Below are 16,760 nucleotides of genomic sequence, written 5' to 3'. Positions count from 1 at the left end.
TTAACTTTTGTCTTAATTATGATGTTTGTTTCATACAGGAGTGTCATATTTCTTGCCCCGCAGATCTCCAACTTTGGAAAACGGAGTGGAGAGGGGAAATTTTAGCCAGCTATGGCACATCAACTTCTTGTGGCACTGCTATCCTTTCAAACCCATGTGCTTCTTTTAAATTGTCCGAGTTTAATTTCAATTCTCAGGGTAGAATTGTGAGCTGTTTTTAATATACTGCTCAAAATTCAAGGCATAGCTTTAGACTTTGTCACAAAACATCCTTTTTTGGAATCAGGACTGTTAGGACCAGGTGATATGAACCCTGATATCACACCTGGTTGTTGAGTTCTCTAACTACATGTAGCTTCCAGCTGAAAGCCAACATCTACTGTCATCTACGTATTTGCTGGCATGCTATTTGGTAGGACACTTGCAAAATGATAACAAGTATGATGCCACAAAATCACAAAAATGTACCTTTATTGGAACACCAGCGGTACCGGTAGATGATGAACGTCCATTGATACACATGTTCATGATACACAGAGGGAGATTATGAAATTGTATTTCACCTCACGTTTTATTTATTACATGATTGGAGGTGTTTTAAGTGTGCAACCTTCACAGGAAGATATCAACAAAAGAGGCATCAATTAAGTGTTTTGATGATTGTCCTGATAATCATGATACAGCCCTTTCCTCAAGCTGTTGCTAGAGCCGTCAGCAGGTGAGACTGGGTTAAATGACACTTTCAAATTTGTTAAGTGGTAAAAACAATGTGCAAGACATTTGTTAATCATCTCTTTTGCGTTACTTCATGATTCTCAGAAAAATTGTCTTCTTAACTCAACTTTCCAACAGTTGCCCTGTTCATCATCAGTAGACCATCAGGTGTCTCCTGATGATGAACAGCAACTGTTTGAAACGTTGAGTTAAACCATCTCTTTTCTCAGAACCACACAGTGTAACCCATGAGAGAATTTACATGGTGTTACCTCAAACATTCTGGATGTGTCTTATTATGACCAATTAGGCCTATTTGTGCCATAAACTGTACGGTATATAAGCACATTGTTCATACATGTTCATTGTACACAATGTACATTACATGCGCCAGCTTTCTCCCCTCTGCACCAGCTTCAAACCTGTGCTGCACTTCGCTGTCCAGCTTTTTTGTACTCTGTCTGCTGTTCAGCTTTTCTGCATTTGTGCTATAAAGGTAACATAGCAGACATCTTGAATTTATCCTGAAAATCCTGTAAAGTTTGTCGTGCATGTAGGCTTTGTTTTAAAATGACCAAAAAGTCTTGAAATGTTTGTGTGCCTCTATCATGATGATTGTCTCTCCGAGAGAAAGTCACTTCACACAGCCTATCCTGATGCCATCCTTCCACTTTGCACCTTCCATGTTCTGCAAGCTGTGTAGAGATGGCTCTGGGCAGCTAGTCATTGCATCGAGAAGGATCATTGCCAGAGCCGGTTTGCCCATGCCAAGCTAATTTTTTGGGTATACATTTTTTTCCCCAGAAAGCAACAAATGCTTGTCAAAAAGTTTCGCTGTGTACATGTGATCAGCAAGGTGCAGTTTGACGCAGCTCTTTGTATGGTGAAAACCGCGGTTTGCTCATAGGTTATAGGTAATAATGTGGGAAGTCATCCCATACTATTAAAATCAGTGTTGAAAAAAGATACAAATTCTAGGTCTTTATGTAGACTCAGATTAAGAAAGCTTTTGTTCATATTTTTTCTACCCAGTCAGGTATTCCAACTACACAGAATACTTGACCAGCTTGTTTGAAAGATGTGAGGACCGGGCTCTGGCCTTAGTGCATCTAATGATCAGAGGCAACAACAGAAAAACAACTATGCTGAGGCAGAAATGCGGATCCTGAAGGATTCAATTCTGCAGAGAACAAAAGCATTCAATGTTTCCCAGCTGGTCGACTTTGTGTTGTCTCGCATGGAGAGCTTCTATCAAAGGAAAATTCCAGCGGTTGCAAATCATCAATCCCTGAAATCGACAAGACAAACCCATGGAAGCAGGATTGGTATAGGTGACATTTGCAAGGAAGTTTAGATTGATTTCATTGCATGAGCAGAGATGCTGATGAGGATGCTGATGCTAACGATGTACAGGTATCATTTGCCAACTCACCTCAGGATGAGAGCAAGGATGAGTAGGAAGTAGTTGCTGTAGGAGATGTGGAGTTTCAGGTCTCAGTGATGGAACATGCCAAGAACTACTGGAAGTGGCCTGCTTCAAAAGAGTGCATCTTCTACATGAAGGGCAACATAATTTCTAGGTTAGATGTCTAAGAGGTTGTCAACAATGGGGGGCACTTAACATTTTCAGTTGAAATTTAAGAAAAGGTACCATGTATCTGTACCGTTTTGCTAATATGGCAACTCTCTCCACAGTGAAGACTGAATTTTGATTGTTTTCCCTTGGAATTTCTTTTTCAAATAAAGGAATGAAGCACGTATGCTTTAACAGAGGGGTGGGTCGTACCCACTGGACCTTCCATGTTCCTCATCCATGAGGGTGTGGACTAGAGTTATGCTCGCTCTTCTCCCCTGGAAGTCGAAATGAAGTACAGAAGCTATATCTTGACGGGGTAGGTGCGTGTGCCTCTATCTGGAAACCACTTTGCAAAAGATAGTAAGCTGTATGATGATGACTGTCTCTTCGAGAGAAAGTCACTTCACACAGCCTTTCTTGATGCCACCCTTCCACTATGCACCTTCCATGTTCTGCAAGCTGCGTAAAGATGGCTTTGGGCTGCAAATCATGGCATCCAGAAGAATCATTGCCAGACCTGGTTTGCCCATGCCAGCTGATGGTTTATGCCCCAAACATCAGTGCAGTTGAAAAGGCTTTCACCAGAGCCTTTGCTGACCCAGAGCCCTGGGGGGGAATACATATTTTGCCCCAGAAAGCAATAATTGCTTGTCATAAGCCTTCGCTGTGTACATGTAATCAGGAAGGTGCAGTTTGACGCAGCTCTTTGCATCATGAAAACCATAGTTTTCTCATAGGTAAAAGGTAATAGTATGGGACAACTGCTTTACCAGTCATCCCATATTAAATCAGTATTGAAAAAAGATACAAATTCTATGTCTTTTTGAAGTCACAATGATTTCGCGGCAAAAGTAAAGCAAAAATTGCTTGCTGGTGAGCCCTAGAGCCACTATATAGCCTAGTCTAGCTACCGTATAGGCTGGCTGCAGCTAGCATACATGTACCGGTAGCATGCAGAGCGACAACAAATGTGCCGATGCTAAGAAGGAGTGGATTCCCATTTGCTTTAGGCAGGAAAGCCAAATTGAAGACTGGTTATTTGGATGGGTATCTAGCGAAGATGAGCTAAATACGGTTTTCAATTGCCACACAGAGTGCACGGCTTATAGCCTCACTCATTTCAACTACACAGAATACTTGACCAGCTTGTTTGAAAGACGTGAGGTCTGGGCTCTGGCTTTCAGGTGAATCTAACGATCAGAGGCAACAACACAAACAACTACGCTGAGGCAGCAAGCGGATCTTGAAGGATTCAATTCTGCAGAGAGCAAAAACATTCAATGTCCCCCAGCTGGTCGACTTTGTGTTGTCTCGCATGGAGAGCTTCTATCAAAGGAAACTTCTAGCAGTTGCGAATCATCGCTCCTTGAAATTGACAAGGTGTTTTGCACGTGCCACGAAGGATGCACTGGCGTTGCATGCAAGCACCAGGAGGCCATTGTCAACCATTTCAAAAACCTGCAAGAAATCATCTTGGTAAAGAAAAGACAGGCCACAAGGAGACGGGTCGCCAAGTACTGGCTGTTGAAAAAAAGGAAGAGAGTCTGCCTCAACTTGACCTGGAGCGAGCCCCCTTTCCAAAGTGCCCAAGCATTTGCAAAAGCCACTGCCAGAGCCTGCCTGTTAACCCTTTCAATCCCATTGGCGACTTTTGTTGACAGCGCGGTGACTCCCCTTCGTTCCCATGGGCGACTTTTGTCGACGAGCACAAGGGGTGCTTTCGATTGAGACCAGTACTTTCGTTTACCGCCCTCTGTTGTTGGTTTTTAGACAGTTGGAAAGTCCCTTTCATAAGCTTTTCAATAATTGAACTTTGACCATGTCACCAACTTTCGCGAAGAATTGCTCCAGATTTCCTGCGCCTAATACAGACATGGATGACAAAAATGCCCGTATTCTGGAGGAAATATGTGCCGACAGTGATTCGGAGAATGATTCAGATTCTTATGAGGAAGAATCTGAGCAAGAATCGAGCGAAGTTTTATCAGATTCTGGCCATTCTGATGACGATAATCAGCCTGGTCTGGCACTCTAACCGGCGCTAGCAGTCGTGGGCCGCCTGGGCTAGGGACCGCTTCTCGGGGAATGCTTGGAGTGCGTGTTCGTGGTGGAAGTGGCCATGGTCGTGCTCGCGATGGCCCTGGTGGGGCAGTGGGTCGTCGTAAGAAAAAGGAAAGAAAACCAGACTTCAGAGTTGAATGGGAGAAGAAGTCCGACCATGTTCCAAGACCACAACAATTCACCGGCAATCCTGGTCCCACCGACGATTTCAGCGGCCTCTCTGCGGTGCAGGTATTTCTGCTGTTTTTTCATGCAGCCATCTGGGAACTTTTGACAAATGAAACCAACCGTTAAGCTTCCCAAAGTCTCCAAAACAAGCCTGAGCAGTTGGCAGAATGGGAAAGAAACCCTGTTGATATTCCCGAGATGCAAGCCTTCATTGCCATCATCCTTGCCATGGGTATAAGCCGAATGCCCCAGTATCGATTGCACTGGTCATCTCTTAAGATATTTTGGAACAATTTCTACTCGTCAATTTTGTCCCGTAATCGGTTCTCCACCATTCTGTGATACTTTCACCTCTCTGACAACGATGCCTCCCAGCCCGATGATAGAACAAGGTCAAAACTAAGAAAACTTCAACCCTTCTTCGTTTTGATACTTCTCAAATTCCTATGTCTACAAACCCCATCAACATCTGTCTTCTGATGAGAGCATGCTGAAGTTCAAGGGACGACTTAGTTTTGTTCAGTTCATGCCCAAAAAACCTGTGAAATGGGGCATGAAAGCATTTTCCCTGAATGAATCTAAAACTGGTTACACTTGCAAGTGGAAACTGTACTTAGGAATAGACGAAAATCGCGCAGTTCGAGCCAACCAGACCGGCGATCCTGCACTGCACCGCCCCTTTGACATTATTTGTATTTGCAACAAATTAATATTCATTACTTTTTCATACATGTGTTCAAGTTTAGTGCATGACATTTTACAAAAGGTTACAAGATCGTTCCATGTTATTTCTGTTTGCGTATTTTATTGAGGGAAATAATTTGAATATAAGCTGTAATTTTATCGTTTTCATGTTTTTGGCCAGATATACAAAGTATACATGTTGAACCCTCTGCAAAAGTACACAGTTTGTCTCCGGTCTATTTCATTCATCTAAGTTGTCCAAAAGGAAACAGTACAGGTGCTTATTCCATCGTGGTCATTTGATGATAAGAAAGCTCAACGTCAGATCCGGGATAGCTGGATCAAGGTAAAGCAGACGTTCACAAAAATGAACAAAAACAAATCCAAAGCTGGCTATGAAGACGACATGAACCGATGGAAAGAAACCGATTACCGCCTACCAACTACACAACCACCTAAAGCCAAGGACTCAACAAAAAGTGGAACCGTTTCCCCGCTCTCAATATTTGATGTTAGCGTTCATAAAGCTGAAATGGATAAGCTGCGGATGGAAAATGAAAAACTTTTAAAGGAAACCGAACACTTGAAGAAACAGGTTGAGGTGTTACGTATGCGACCATCTCCTCACACACAGGGGTTGACCCAGAGACGAGAATCAGACCACTGGAACAAAATTTTCTCAGAACGGGAACAAGTGAGTGCATTAGAAAAAGAAACCTGTAAATTAGAAAACCGACTAGAAAAGTCAAACAAGAGCAAGCGTGACTTGTTATCCGAGTTTGTGTCAGAAGCTAAAGTGGCCAAGATAGATCATGACAAGAACACTAACTGGCATAATTCATACATGTACGTGGCTGATCTGGAGAGCCAAAATGAACAACTTCGTGAAAAGGTGCTCAGCCTGAATGACAAGGTGGACAATCTGATGACTCAACTGACTGGAGCTCTCCACGAAGCTAGAAGGAAAACAATCCAATTCTATGACGACGAGAATTTTCATTTAAACCGCTAATTCATAAATGTGTATGGAACTTAATATCAAAGCAAGTATCATTTGCAAATATAAGTGATGTCATAACCACAGTTTTAAAAATGTGTGGGATATCTTATGACAGGCTCCCAAGCGAGACCACCGTTCGCAACATGAACAAAGATCGAACATTAGTTTCGCAGATTCAGGTTGCACCGATTGCTGGGAAAACTTCAAATAAGGACACCACCATACAAACTGATGAGACACCAAAGAATGCTGAAATATATATGACCTACGCAATCACTGATCAGGACGGCGAAGCCTATCTTCTAGGTTTAAGACAGATGGCATCCAAATCCGCCCAGCATACCCTTGATGCTCTGAAAGAAACACTTGCAGATATTACCGACATTTGTCATAAGGCAAAAGCCGGTAATGATGTCGGCCATCGGGTCCTTTGCCAAATTCGCAACACAATGTCAGATCGCGCAGCTACAGAGACACTTTTCAACAAAACCCTAAAGACATACCGAGAGGAATGTCTGTCTTCGTATACAGATAATTGGAGTAATTTCAGTGATGAAGCCAAAACAAAGCTGACTGAAATGTACAATTTTTTCTGTGGCCTGCATTTGCTGACGTCAATGGCAGATGCCGTTTCAGCTACATTTAAGTCATTTGAAAGCGATTTTCTTGAAGGGGAGAAAGTAGGTGCCGCAGCTGAAGCTGGGATACATGTTTACACTGCAAGTGGGTCAATAAGACTTGTACAGAATGCGTGTAAAGCGCTGTCTCATGGTGGTGATGAAAAGAGTGGATGTCATCGCCACTGGAAAATCTATAAAAATGGCACCAACTTGTTGACAAAGACCTTCTTTCTTCCCTTCCGAGGAAATCGCTTCAATGTTGTTTTTATGTTTGGTGGTAGGGTTTACTATCTCATTAACCATATTAGAGAGTTTTTAAGTGATGTACATGGAACCACCAATGGTTTACTGAAGGCCTTATTAGCAGATGCTCAACAATCTTTGTACGTTGCAGGGTGTAAGGTTTTGGGCATTGTTAATAAGTCCATCAGTTCTCCATTGTGGCGAGTGACCGAAAAGGATGGCCATATTTTGGACTTATGTCAAACGTATACAGGTCTTGTTGAATTTTTGACAAAAGTGACACAGGATTCAGATAGATTAGCAGATTTTGCTTATGGTCGCATCAACTTTTTTGATGATGAATACATTGAAAAGGACGAAGTTTATGACGCGGTGTTAAGTCCAGGACCATATGATGAAATTGTATTCTCCATGCTGCAACACACTTTGCTCTCTTTATTACAATTGTTTAAACGAGTATGCATTGACTATAAATTTTATGTTATGAAAGATGATGAAGACAAGAGACAGGCTGCAATATCTGCACCTCTCCATAATAAACTGCCAGAGCGCGTTTTTGGATATTTTGATTTTTTGACCAAAAAGAGACCAAATGCTAGCGCTGCCGCGAATGAGGCGCAGGTATTGTACACCTTCAATAAAACCGGGGAGTTTGTGGATAGTAAAACTGTCGCCAAACTAGAAGATCTTGTAAATTTAGTTAAATCACAAAGAGGTAAGGCAAAAACAATAGCTAAAGAGAGGAAAGACAAAATCCACGAATACTGGAAATCTAAACAGGACGCCTCGGCAAAAACTATGGCAGAGTCTCGACAACGTGCTCTTAATAAGCAAGAAAATCTAACAAATGATATAGTTGATACTGGGCTATTTCAAACAAGTGAACAGGTGGAGCAATATTTGAATTCAGAAGCCAGTACTAATAAGAAATTTGAAAAGCCGACCAGCGTTGGAAAAAACTGGCTTTTTTTCAAATACTGGCCTTAATTGACCATCGCACTTGTTTGCAATTGATTACACACCTATGAACGGGTACAAGCCAGCAAGACTGGTTCCCTGACCTTACAATTCCCCAATGTATGTAAACTGCTCTGTTTCTTCTTTTATGGAGTCAGGGAACCAGACTACAGGAAAATGATTGTTTTTCTTGGTTTTTATAGCATTTTCGAACCCAAAACCTCAAAAAAGTCAGTGTAACTATATTTGCTATATATTTCCAACCCCCCAATTCCATCCATTTCTGAAAATTACAGCAAAAGCAAATGATGTATATTCCCTTTAAGAACTAAAGTGTGAGTTTTGGTGGTTACTGACTTAGTGACTTTTACATTTTGCAATGAATGACATTAATGATTTTTTCTGTCTGAAGTTTATTGATTATATGTTGTTTTTTTATCATTTCAACTTGTATTTGAAAACAAAATAATATGGAATACAACGGATTTCGAGTCAACTCAGCCCATTTACAGACAAAATTAACAGAGTATTATTTCTTAATTATGATCATTTATAAACAACTGCGTACAGTTATGAAAGCTTCAAGCTCGTAAAGCTGTTTTATGGTTTTATCGTAAGATTTAGGGCAACATTGTCTTAGTTTAATTTTCATCGGTCTGTCCATTGGTTTATCGTGTCAATAATGTAACATTACTTTGTTTTATTGTATTTTATACCCATTTGTATCTGTTCTGTATCGTGCAGTTGTCCAAACATCCGGAAGGATAAATCACCAGACTCTATACTCCAACTCTTCAAAGTGACTTGTCGCATGAAGTGGTGAATGCTTGGGTTGTGGTTCCTTTATTATGGAGTTCATAGAAAAATCTTCATGATGTAAATAAAGATGGCAGAAAGTGTCCAGTTGATTCAAAGAATTTGCCGACTCTGTGGGGAGAATAAAGCAATTGAACCTGGCAGGACACCACACAACAAAGAACATTTCAAAGAATGAGATATACAGATGAGATGAAAAGAAATTAAAAAGTAAATAAAAGAGTCACGATTTCATATGCAACAGTTTATTACGATTTAAGTACAGTCGAACCTTGATATGAAGAGCACTGTATAGACACTATCCTGGTGATAACATTAACAAAGAAAACAGTTGGTCCAAAATCGTTTCTTTTTTTTTCCCCATTACATTTAAGCGCAAAGTTGCGGAAAAGTCAAACAGATTTTGGACCTAGCATTACCTCCTTATAACCAGGATGTTGCATTAACAGCATTCTTATTATCAGGGTTTATTTGTTCACTCATTTTACTTATTTCCCCCCCCCCCTTTCTTCCGGCTGTAGATACCCTTTTTCCCGGACGTTAGCTTCCTATCAACTGACAGTAGCCGCATCCTGGACGATGTAAGTATTTTAAGATTCATTCAGTAGGCATTTTCTCCGAGTGTACAATATGAGACGGGATTATGTTATGTCTAAATTATAATATACATGGTTAATGCAAAAAAGGAAAGATATTAGATGCATTCACAGTCAAAGCCTTTTATCAGTTTTGTGTAAACTTTTGACACTTCATGAAGTTCATGGATCTGCAAAAATGCGTACATTTACTCCATTTTGTTGTTGTTGAACAGTCACTGCATGATGTAACATCTACAAAATGGTTTCTTATTACCAGTAGAAATAAAATAATGTTGTTTGGATGATTATTTTCCGGTATCACCACTTAGGAGACACTATTCGTGAAACACTATTTTTTCTCTACTTTTAAGGACATTGGTAGAGCAGTTGTAACACGAACGGGTGGCATTTTTTTTATGACATTGATACTTTTTTTTCTTTTGGCTGATGTAGCTTTGTGTTTCTGGATTAAAAAGACAATGTTGCTATTTAACATTTTAACTTTTTGATTCAGATTCCAGATTTGGCTTTTGATTCTGTGGGAGGTACATTCAGCCGCCCAATGCCGGATCCAGTGAGTACCATTAACAACGCTTTCTTCCTTGTTCCTTCTTCATATTTCGAATGAAACATCTTTCTGTGGATGGTTCATTGTCGCAGTCTTTTTGAACATTGAACATGCTTGTTTTTTGATGGCCCCTTTGGGAAACCGACATACATCCTGTACTGAATTCGAACACAATATTCAGGTTATAGGGATGTACAGGTACTCTTTAAAAGTAGGTTTTCAAAACATGTTTTAATGTCAGATCGATAAGAAACTCGAAAAAAAAGACATTTGTATTTTCTACTGTGGACAGTTAACAAGTTTAGGATTTTTTTTCTTTTTAAAGATGGTATACATCTACATGTATAATTACTTGGTATTGGCAGTTGACCGTTAACTTGTTTAAGCTCAACAACCTGCAGACATATGGAGCTATGTAAAACAATAAGTGTTGCTGGCCGTACCACAAATCAAACATCGAAGAAATTAATGACTAATTTTTGAAATTTATAAACGAACGAATCCTGTCTGTATACAAGAAAAACGAAACATGTTAAGTCCGAAAACGTTGATTTATTTCTGTCTGGCAAAAAATCTATAATTCTTTAGCTTTATACCATATAATACATGTTGTATATTACATGTATATGACATGCATGTATAGGAACAGGCATGTATCATATTAAATGTACTCAATAAAATTTTTTAACTTTGTGTGTGAACAGGAACCCATTCCTTGGTCGCCAGCACTGCCGTCAAGCACACCACTGGCCATGCACAGGGGACAGAGGCATGAAGAGAAGATGACAAAGATGGCTAGTCAGCTCAACGACATCTGGGAGTGGTTGCAGGACTGGAGGTCCCTGCAAACTTTTCCCCCTACTTTGCCATATAACCAAACTGCACGTCAAGCAAGCCCCCCTGCCCCAACAGTGACTAGCCCTACCCAGCCATTGAGCTCCCCTGCCCAGCCGCCGATCCCTGCTACCCAGCCATCCAACATCAGACCCCCTGTCCTGCCTACACTGACCACCCCTTCCCAGCCGTGGAGGCCCCCAACCCAGCCATTGAGGCCCCCAACCCAGCCATTGAGGCCCCCAACCCAGCCATTGAGGCCCCCAACCCTGCCGGTGAGCCCCCCCACCCAGACTGTGAGGCCCCCAACCCAGCCGGTGAGGCCCCCAACCCAGCTATTGAGCCCCAGGCCCCCAATCCTGCCTGTAAACCCCTCTGCACTCCCCTCAGCATCTCTTTCACCGTCAACAGTTTCAAATGCAAGAGACAATTCTACCTCAATCCCAAATTATGCTCTGTCTCTTGTACGGAAACTGTTTACGGAGGAGGAGATGAAGGGGGGAAATTGTAGGGGGGTCAAGGGCAAACGTCCATTAGACCCAAGCCGACTGACGATGGTGAGACAAGAGGTCTTGAAACATCCTGAAGTTGTGCCCGGCAAGTTCCCAAACTTCTGGAAAACTATCTGCACACGGGCAATCGACGAAGAATGTAGAAGACTAAATAGAAGCAACAAAAGTATGTAGTGATTAGTTAAATTTGTATTTGCTAGAGATTTAAGTAGTACATGTAGTAATTAGTAAGATTTGTATTTGCTCGAGATTTAAGCAACATTGTTGCTTACATTTAGTGAAATGTCATATTTTAGTATTTCATTGTTTGTATATGCTATTGTTTTGCAGGCTTTTTTTACTACTACCTAATGAATTTACTAATTAGTCTTACTCTTTAAGTATTTTATATGAACTCAGAATATTTTTTTATCTGTCTTATGAGCTTTTGTATGTTTCTGTTATTATTCCAACAGTTCTGGATATTTTGCCAGATACAATGTACATGTCACAGTATTGACATGATATTTCCAATTTAAGTTTCATCATCATGTATATAAGAATGAAGATCATTGTAGTTTAGAGTTGCTTCAGTCGAACACTGATAAAAACAGCACTGTTAATACAACATCCTGCTTAAGTCAAGGAAAAGTTTAAGTCCCAAGTCTTTGTTTTTCTTTGTTTTCAATACTGTTGATTTAAGCTGGCTAATACCAAGTTTGTTTATTGAGAATTTTTTTTTTCTTAACAAGTTTGTCAACTGAACCTCAAATTTAAATTGTTAAGAGGATATAACTGTACATCTTTACCTTATTGACATTTTGGTAACACAATTTTCAGGAGAATGCAGAAATAAATTAAAGAATTTCCACTTAAATCTCTCGTATTCTCGTCTTTTGTACATGAGTTGAGCGCAGTTGAACACCGATAATAAGATCTTGGTTATTTCAACATCCTGCTTTAATCATGCAAATGGTAGGATCCTTTTATAGCCCTGTAACACTCCATGGTTTAACAAGGAAACTTTTAGGTCCCAAATCTTTGTTTTCTATTATGGATAATACTAGACCATTACATTATACCGTAATTTTCGGAATATAAGCCGCGGCTTGTACGTTGAATTTGCCCATGAAAATGTTTACTGCGGCTTATACACAGGGCGGCTTATACGCCGAGCCTTGAAGAATAAAAATAAGATTCACATGTGTATTTAATGTACTGGTACAAGAAGAGATGTGTTGCTGAAATGAATTATAAATTAAGAAAGTCATTAACAAACCGAACCCACATCTCACGAAAAGGTACCGAGCGGTAAAAAGTACGGTGATGAAAGCTGTCTTCGACACTTGCGACCAGCCGTACGTGATACTGGTCCGGTACAGTGCAGCAGCGATACGCAGCATGCTTTCCCCCAGCGGACCACACCATTTGTGGTAATAAAGGGGTGTTCTTTCTTGGGAACAATAATTACCAATATTTCCGCTGTTAAAAAAAAAAAAAAAAGACGACTAAAATGTTTATGGCGTTCGAAAAATGTATTTATTAGTTTTTCAACGTCACAATATACTTTGTTTTCTTGAAATATATTCAAGAAACGATGAAAAACTCAAAAGAGGGACTAAATCACCCCTTACAAAATTAATGGATTCGTCTATCAAAATGTCCGCTTCGTTTTGACTATTTCCGAAGAAAGTTACGATCGAAACTTGAATTTTTATCGCAACTGCTCGTTAGTAATCGCAACAATTTGATAAGTTTTGAGGTAAAAACGGACCTGTTTATTCTTAGGACAAAACAAATCAGCATCTGTTGCCACAAAGCAAGATTTGTAGCGCTCCAGTCAGACAACACACGGTGGGTTTCATACTCTCTCACGTGCTGTGGGAAAATATTGTCATTCACCGGCGTGCGTGGCGCAGGCTGCCGGGTTATGACGGGGCAGCCGACAGCAGTTCCCGGTGTTTATTTCTCATCAATTCCCATATTTGTTTGTAAAAGTATCGATTGTAAATGATTTGATATAACTTTTGTGGCCCTTTTAATAGCTTCTGTAGTGTAAATGGAACTGGTTCAGAGCATTTTGACTAGAATTTGGAGGCCTTACAAAATTGAAACCGCAGCGGTCGGTGCGGCTTAAACGCCGGTGCGGCTTATACGCCGACTTCAAATCTTAATTTGCAGATTTTTGCGTGCCGCGGCTTATACGCCGCGCGGCTTATATTCCGAAAATTACGGTACATGTAACAGGTACATATGTATTTCGTAAAGTCCTAACGACCTTGTTAAACCTCAGGTTTTCAATCCTGATAATAAAGGTTCCTGTTATGTAACAAGGTAATCTGCAAAGTCCCCAGGACTTCTTTATTAACAAACTGAGGTTCGACTGTTATTGGGATCACTTTACTAACACAAGATATTCCCCTTCAGAAAACAACTACAAGTACATGTACATGTATGCCGTCCGACCGACCCAAAATTTTTCCTGGGTCTATTTATGTAACCCCAAGGCAACAAAGTACATTTACTACGCCAGTCTATAAGTTAAGTGTACAATGTACTAAGGCGCCCGAGTTCGATTACGTACGAGTTAGCTCGCGTACGAGTTGGTTGGCATACGAGTCGGTAAGCGTACGAGTCGTCCCGCGTACGAGTTGGCTCGCGTAAGAGTGGACCTGTATTCTACAAGTTGACTTTATGTACACATGATTAATTTCAGGGAGGTATCCTCGTGGTGTAAATTAGGCGGTATGTGTTGATCGGGTACGAGTTGACCAGTTTCTTTACGGGTTCGTTATTTACAAAACGCATGTGACTTGCCTTGAACATCAAGAAATGCACCCCGGGAGGTCGATTGACAGTACAGAATGCTTAATGTTTTAGAAATATAGAGGATTCTATACTTCTTTCATCTCGTGGAAGGCAAGAAACCAAGATCTTCCATTCAACTGTGTACAACAACATGTCAGGCCATGTTGTAATCCGATACTCGTGGGAAGAGATCTGTTACAAGTCCACACACGCTGTCGACCATGCAACGGTCATCGCCGTGGCCACTGCATCATGCATGCAGTCTGGCAACCCATGCGGGAATTCGAGCTCACAGCCCCACAACACAGTTTGTGGAGTTTCGAAGAAAAAAAAGGTTTGGTTCTGTCCAGTAAAATGAAAACTGATTCAATTTAAAGTGGCCTCGCCGACACATAACAAAATCCGACTCGTTGGAATCATAACAACGCTGTGGTGTCACTGATTCTCGTTTGCGCGGTACGAAATCGAAGGCAGTTTCAACTATTATCCGCTCATAAAATCATGACATTGTGAAGAGAACCATTGAAGATATGCATCACGTGAAGCAACACGCATAACATGACAATGATTTAGCAGCACTCGATCTCAGCTATTGGAAATTTCCATCATAGCGCCCTGGGCACGACCGCAGCAACGTTACTGCGCTTTGCTATTCAAACGAGTCCGAAGGCCGTGTCCATGAACACGAGGCGATCGAGCTTTTGTAATTGAATGGGAAAGTTCACTTTTTGCAAACATTGTAAGTCAACCTTAGTACCGGTTTTACTTTTATTTAAAAAGTGGACATGGTATGCAAACACAACCTGACCCATTGTGAACATTTTTGGGTCCATAGATAGTTAATAGTTTATTTGACTTCCACATTTTTCACCGACAAGCTGATTGATAGCTCAATGATTAACTTCGTCGGCGGCGAAAGCTCTTTCTTTGGGGCTTTTGCACAGCAAACTAAACGCACATACGAAGCGTTCATACGGCGAACGCGGGTTTCTCATCACTACATTTTGCATGCCCCAACCAAAAGCTATGAAGATCTGGCGTCATTTCACATGTTGACAAGACGGCATCCATTGGGGCTGCCATGTTGAAAGTCGAGGGAATGCAGTTGCCGCGTGCATTACACGTACATGTACATGTACAATGTACATGTACATAACATTGCGTGCAGTGCAATAGTCGTGTTTCCAAGTGGGTGTAGTGACTGGTAATCGACGCCCGCGATTTAGCAGAACGAGCACACTGGTACCCTGCTAACTTTGCCAGGTCCTATTAAATCGCTACGAACGCCTGAAAAAAATCACCTGCTCATCCCACAGCCACGTGGCGTTTCACACAGTTGGCTGGCACACATATTATACGATACATGTGGATGTGGGTGTGTGTACATGGACATCATGTGTACATTTGTACATGTACATGTCCGTGCCGGGTACTGTACTGTACGGACATTCTAGTAATAATAATAGGAGAGAAGTTGACAAGAAACGCGCATCGGAAGGCTGGCGCGTAGTTTAGGCAAGTCGAAAGATCAAGCTTTATTTTCTAGTTTTTTTTTATGAAAAGTGACTTTTCGAATTACCATTATTTATCTTGACCCACCCACCTCACAATTTAGAGGGGAAAAAAATCGAAATTTTAAAACATTAAAAGTTATGAATGGCCGTATTTTAATGTTTTTACGTGTCATTTTTTTTCTGGAGTGTTTTACCACTGCCGTTTACCTTTCCACTCAGTCTTATAATGTTTAACTATTTTATATGTACTCAGTATATATTTTATTTGTCTTATGTGCTCTTTTATTTTTTGTTAGATTTAGTGCTTTACTTTGTACATTAACTTTAATTTTTATTGTATTTTAATATTATATAATGTTATCGTCTTCTCAGTTTTGTGTAATTCTCTTTAAACTGAGTTTCTTATTTAGGTTTATTTTGATAGTTTTATATTTTCCATTAATTTATGTTTCAAACATTTATTTTAAGAACGTCAGGGCTTCGATCACTGAATAAGCGACCCTGGTCAAATATCAGAAATAATAAAAGTAATAATAATAATAATAATAAAATAATGATAACCTGGAACATGTTTCTGACGTCACAGCCATGACGTAACCATATTGCGTTGCATCGCGGAAAAGTATAAGCAAAAATGTTCTGGCGTCAATAATTTGTAAGCAGACCCATACCCATTACATGTATATATCAACCATTCTCGAGGTGGAACTTTCATTGTACTTCTGCTTATTTCTTAGGCCAATCAATGTTGAGGTTCGATTGAAGTTTATTCCAAAGTCTTTCTTTATCAAACATACATAATTTTGACAACTGACGAATTTGGACTGAATACCTTGCGTTTTTAACAGCCCACTAAATATTCACAACTTACGGCTTCCCTTCATTACAGACTAGCTAGTTCTAAATACAAAGGTCAAGCACACATGGGTTTTTTTATTTTAGGGCCGGTTGACAACCTATATATAACATTGCATTTCATGTTCCAGGAACAATTGGTGGCGACGTTTTAAGAAAGAAACTGCCTTCGCTGAACCCTCGGCGAAGTATACAAAGCATGTGCTTTGAATAGACATGAGTTACCTTTAACAGCTCCATTGTCAGCGCGAGTTCAATGGTTCAAGCGCCCCG

The 16,760-nt window shown here is 40.5% G+C and overlaps 1 protein-coding gene across 1 annotated transcript; it reads left to right on the top strand.

Annotated features, from left to right (window-relative positions):
• The first annotated feature begins 4,375 nt into the window (after positions 1-4,375).
• LOC119727788 (formin-like protein 6) lies at positions 4,376-12,187 on the top strand. The gene is made up of 4 exons (XM_038199853.1): positions 4,376-4,582; positions 9,361-9,420; positions 9,932-9,991; positions 10,690-12,187. The coding sequence occupies exons 1-4, from the start codon at positions 4,376-4,378 to the stop codon at positions 11,503-11,505; spliced, it is 1,143 nt and encodes a 380-aa protein (XP_038055781.1). The 3' UTR covers positions 11,506-12,187.
• The last annotated feature ends 4,573 nt before the right edge of the window (positions 12,188-16,760 follow it).

Source organism: Patiria miniata, unplaced genomic scaffold (assembly GCF_015706575.1).
Source record: "Patiria miniata isolate m_02_andy unplaced genomic scaffold, ASM1570657v1 HiC_scaffold_20, whole genome shotgun sequence".
NCBI classification, from domain to species: domain Eukaryota; kingdom Metazoa; phylum Echinodermata; class Asteroidea; order Valvatida; family Asterinidae; genus Patiria; species Patiria miniata.
The sequence above is the reverse complement of the archived record's forward strand: the minus strand, read 5'-3'. Positions and strand labels throughout refer to the sequence as shown.

Excerpts from the sequence above, each read along its gene's own strand:
- LOC119727788 (XM_038199853.1), top strand. The coding sequence starts at position 4,376 with ATGCTTGGAGTGCGTGTTCGTGGTGGAAGTGGCCATGGTCGTGCTCGC. Across the intron at positions 4,583-9,360 it reads GCGGCCTCTCTGCGGTGCAG|ATACCCTTTTTCCCGGACGT; the intron begins GTATTTCTGCTG and ends TTCCGGCTGTAG. Across the intron at positions 9,992-10,689 it reads GCCGCCCAATGCCGGATCCA|GAACCCATTCCTTGGTCGCC; the intron begins GTGAGTACCATT and ends GTGTGTGAACAG.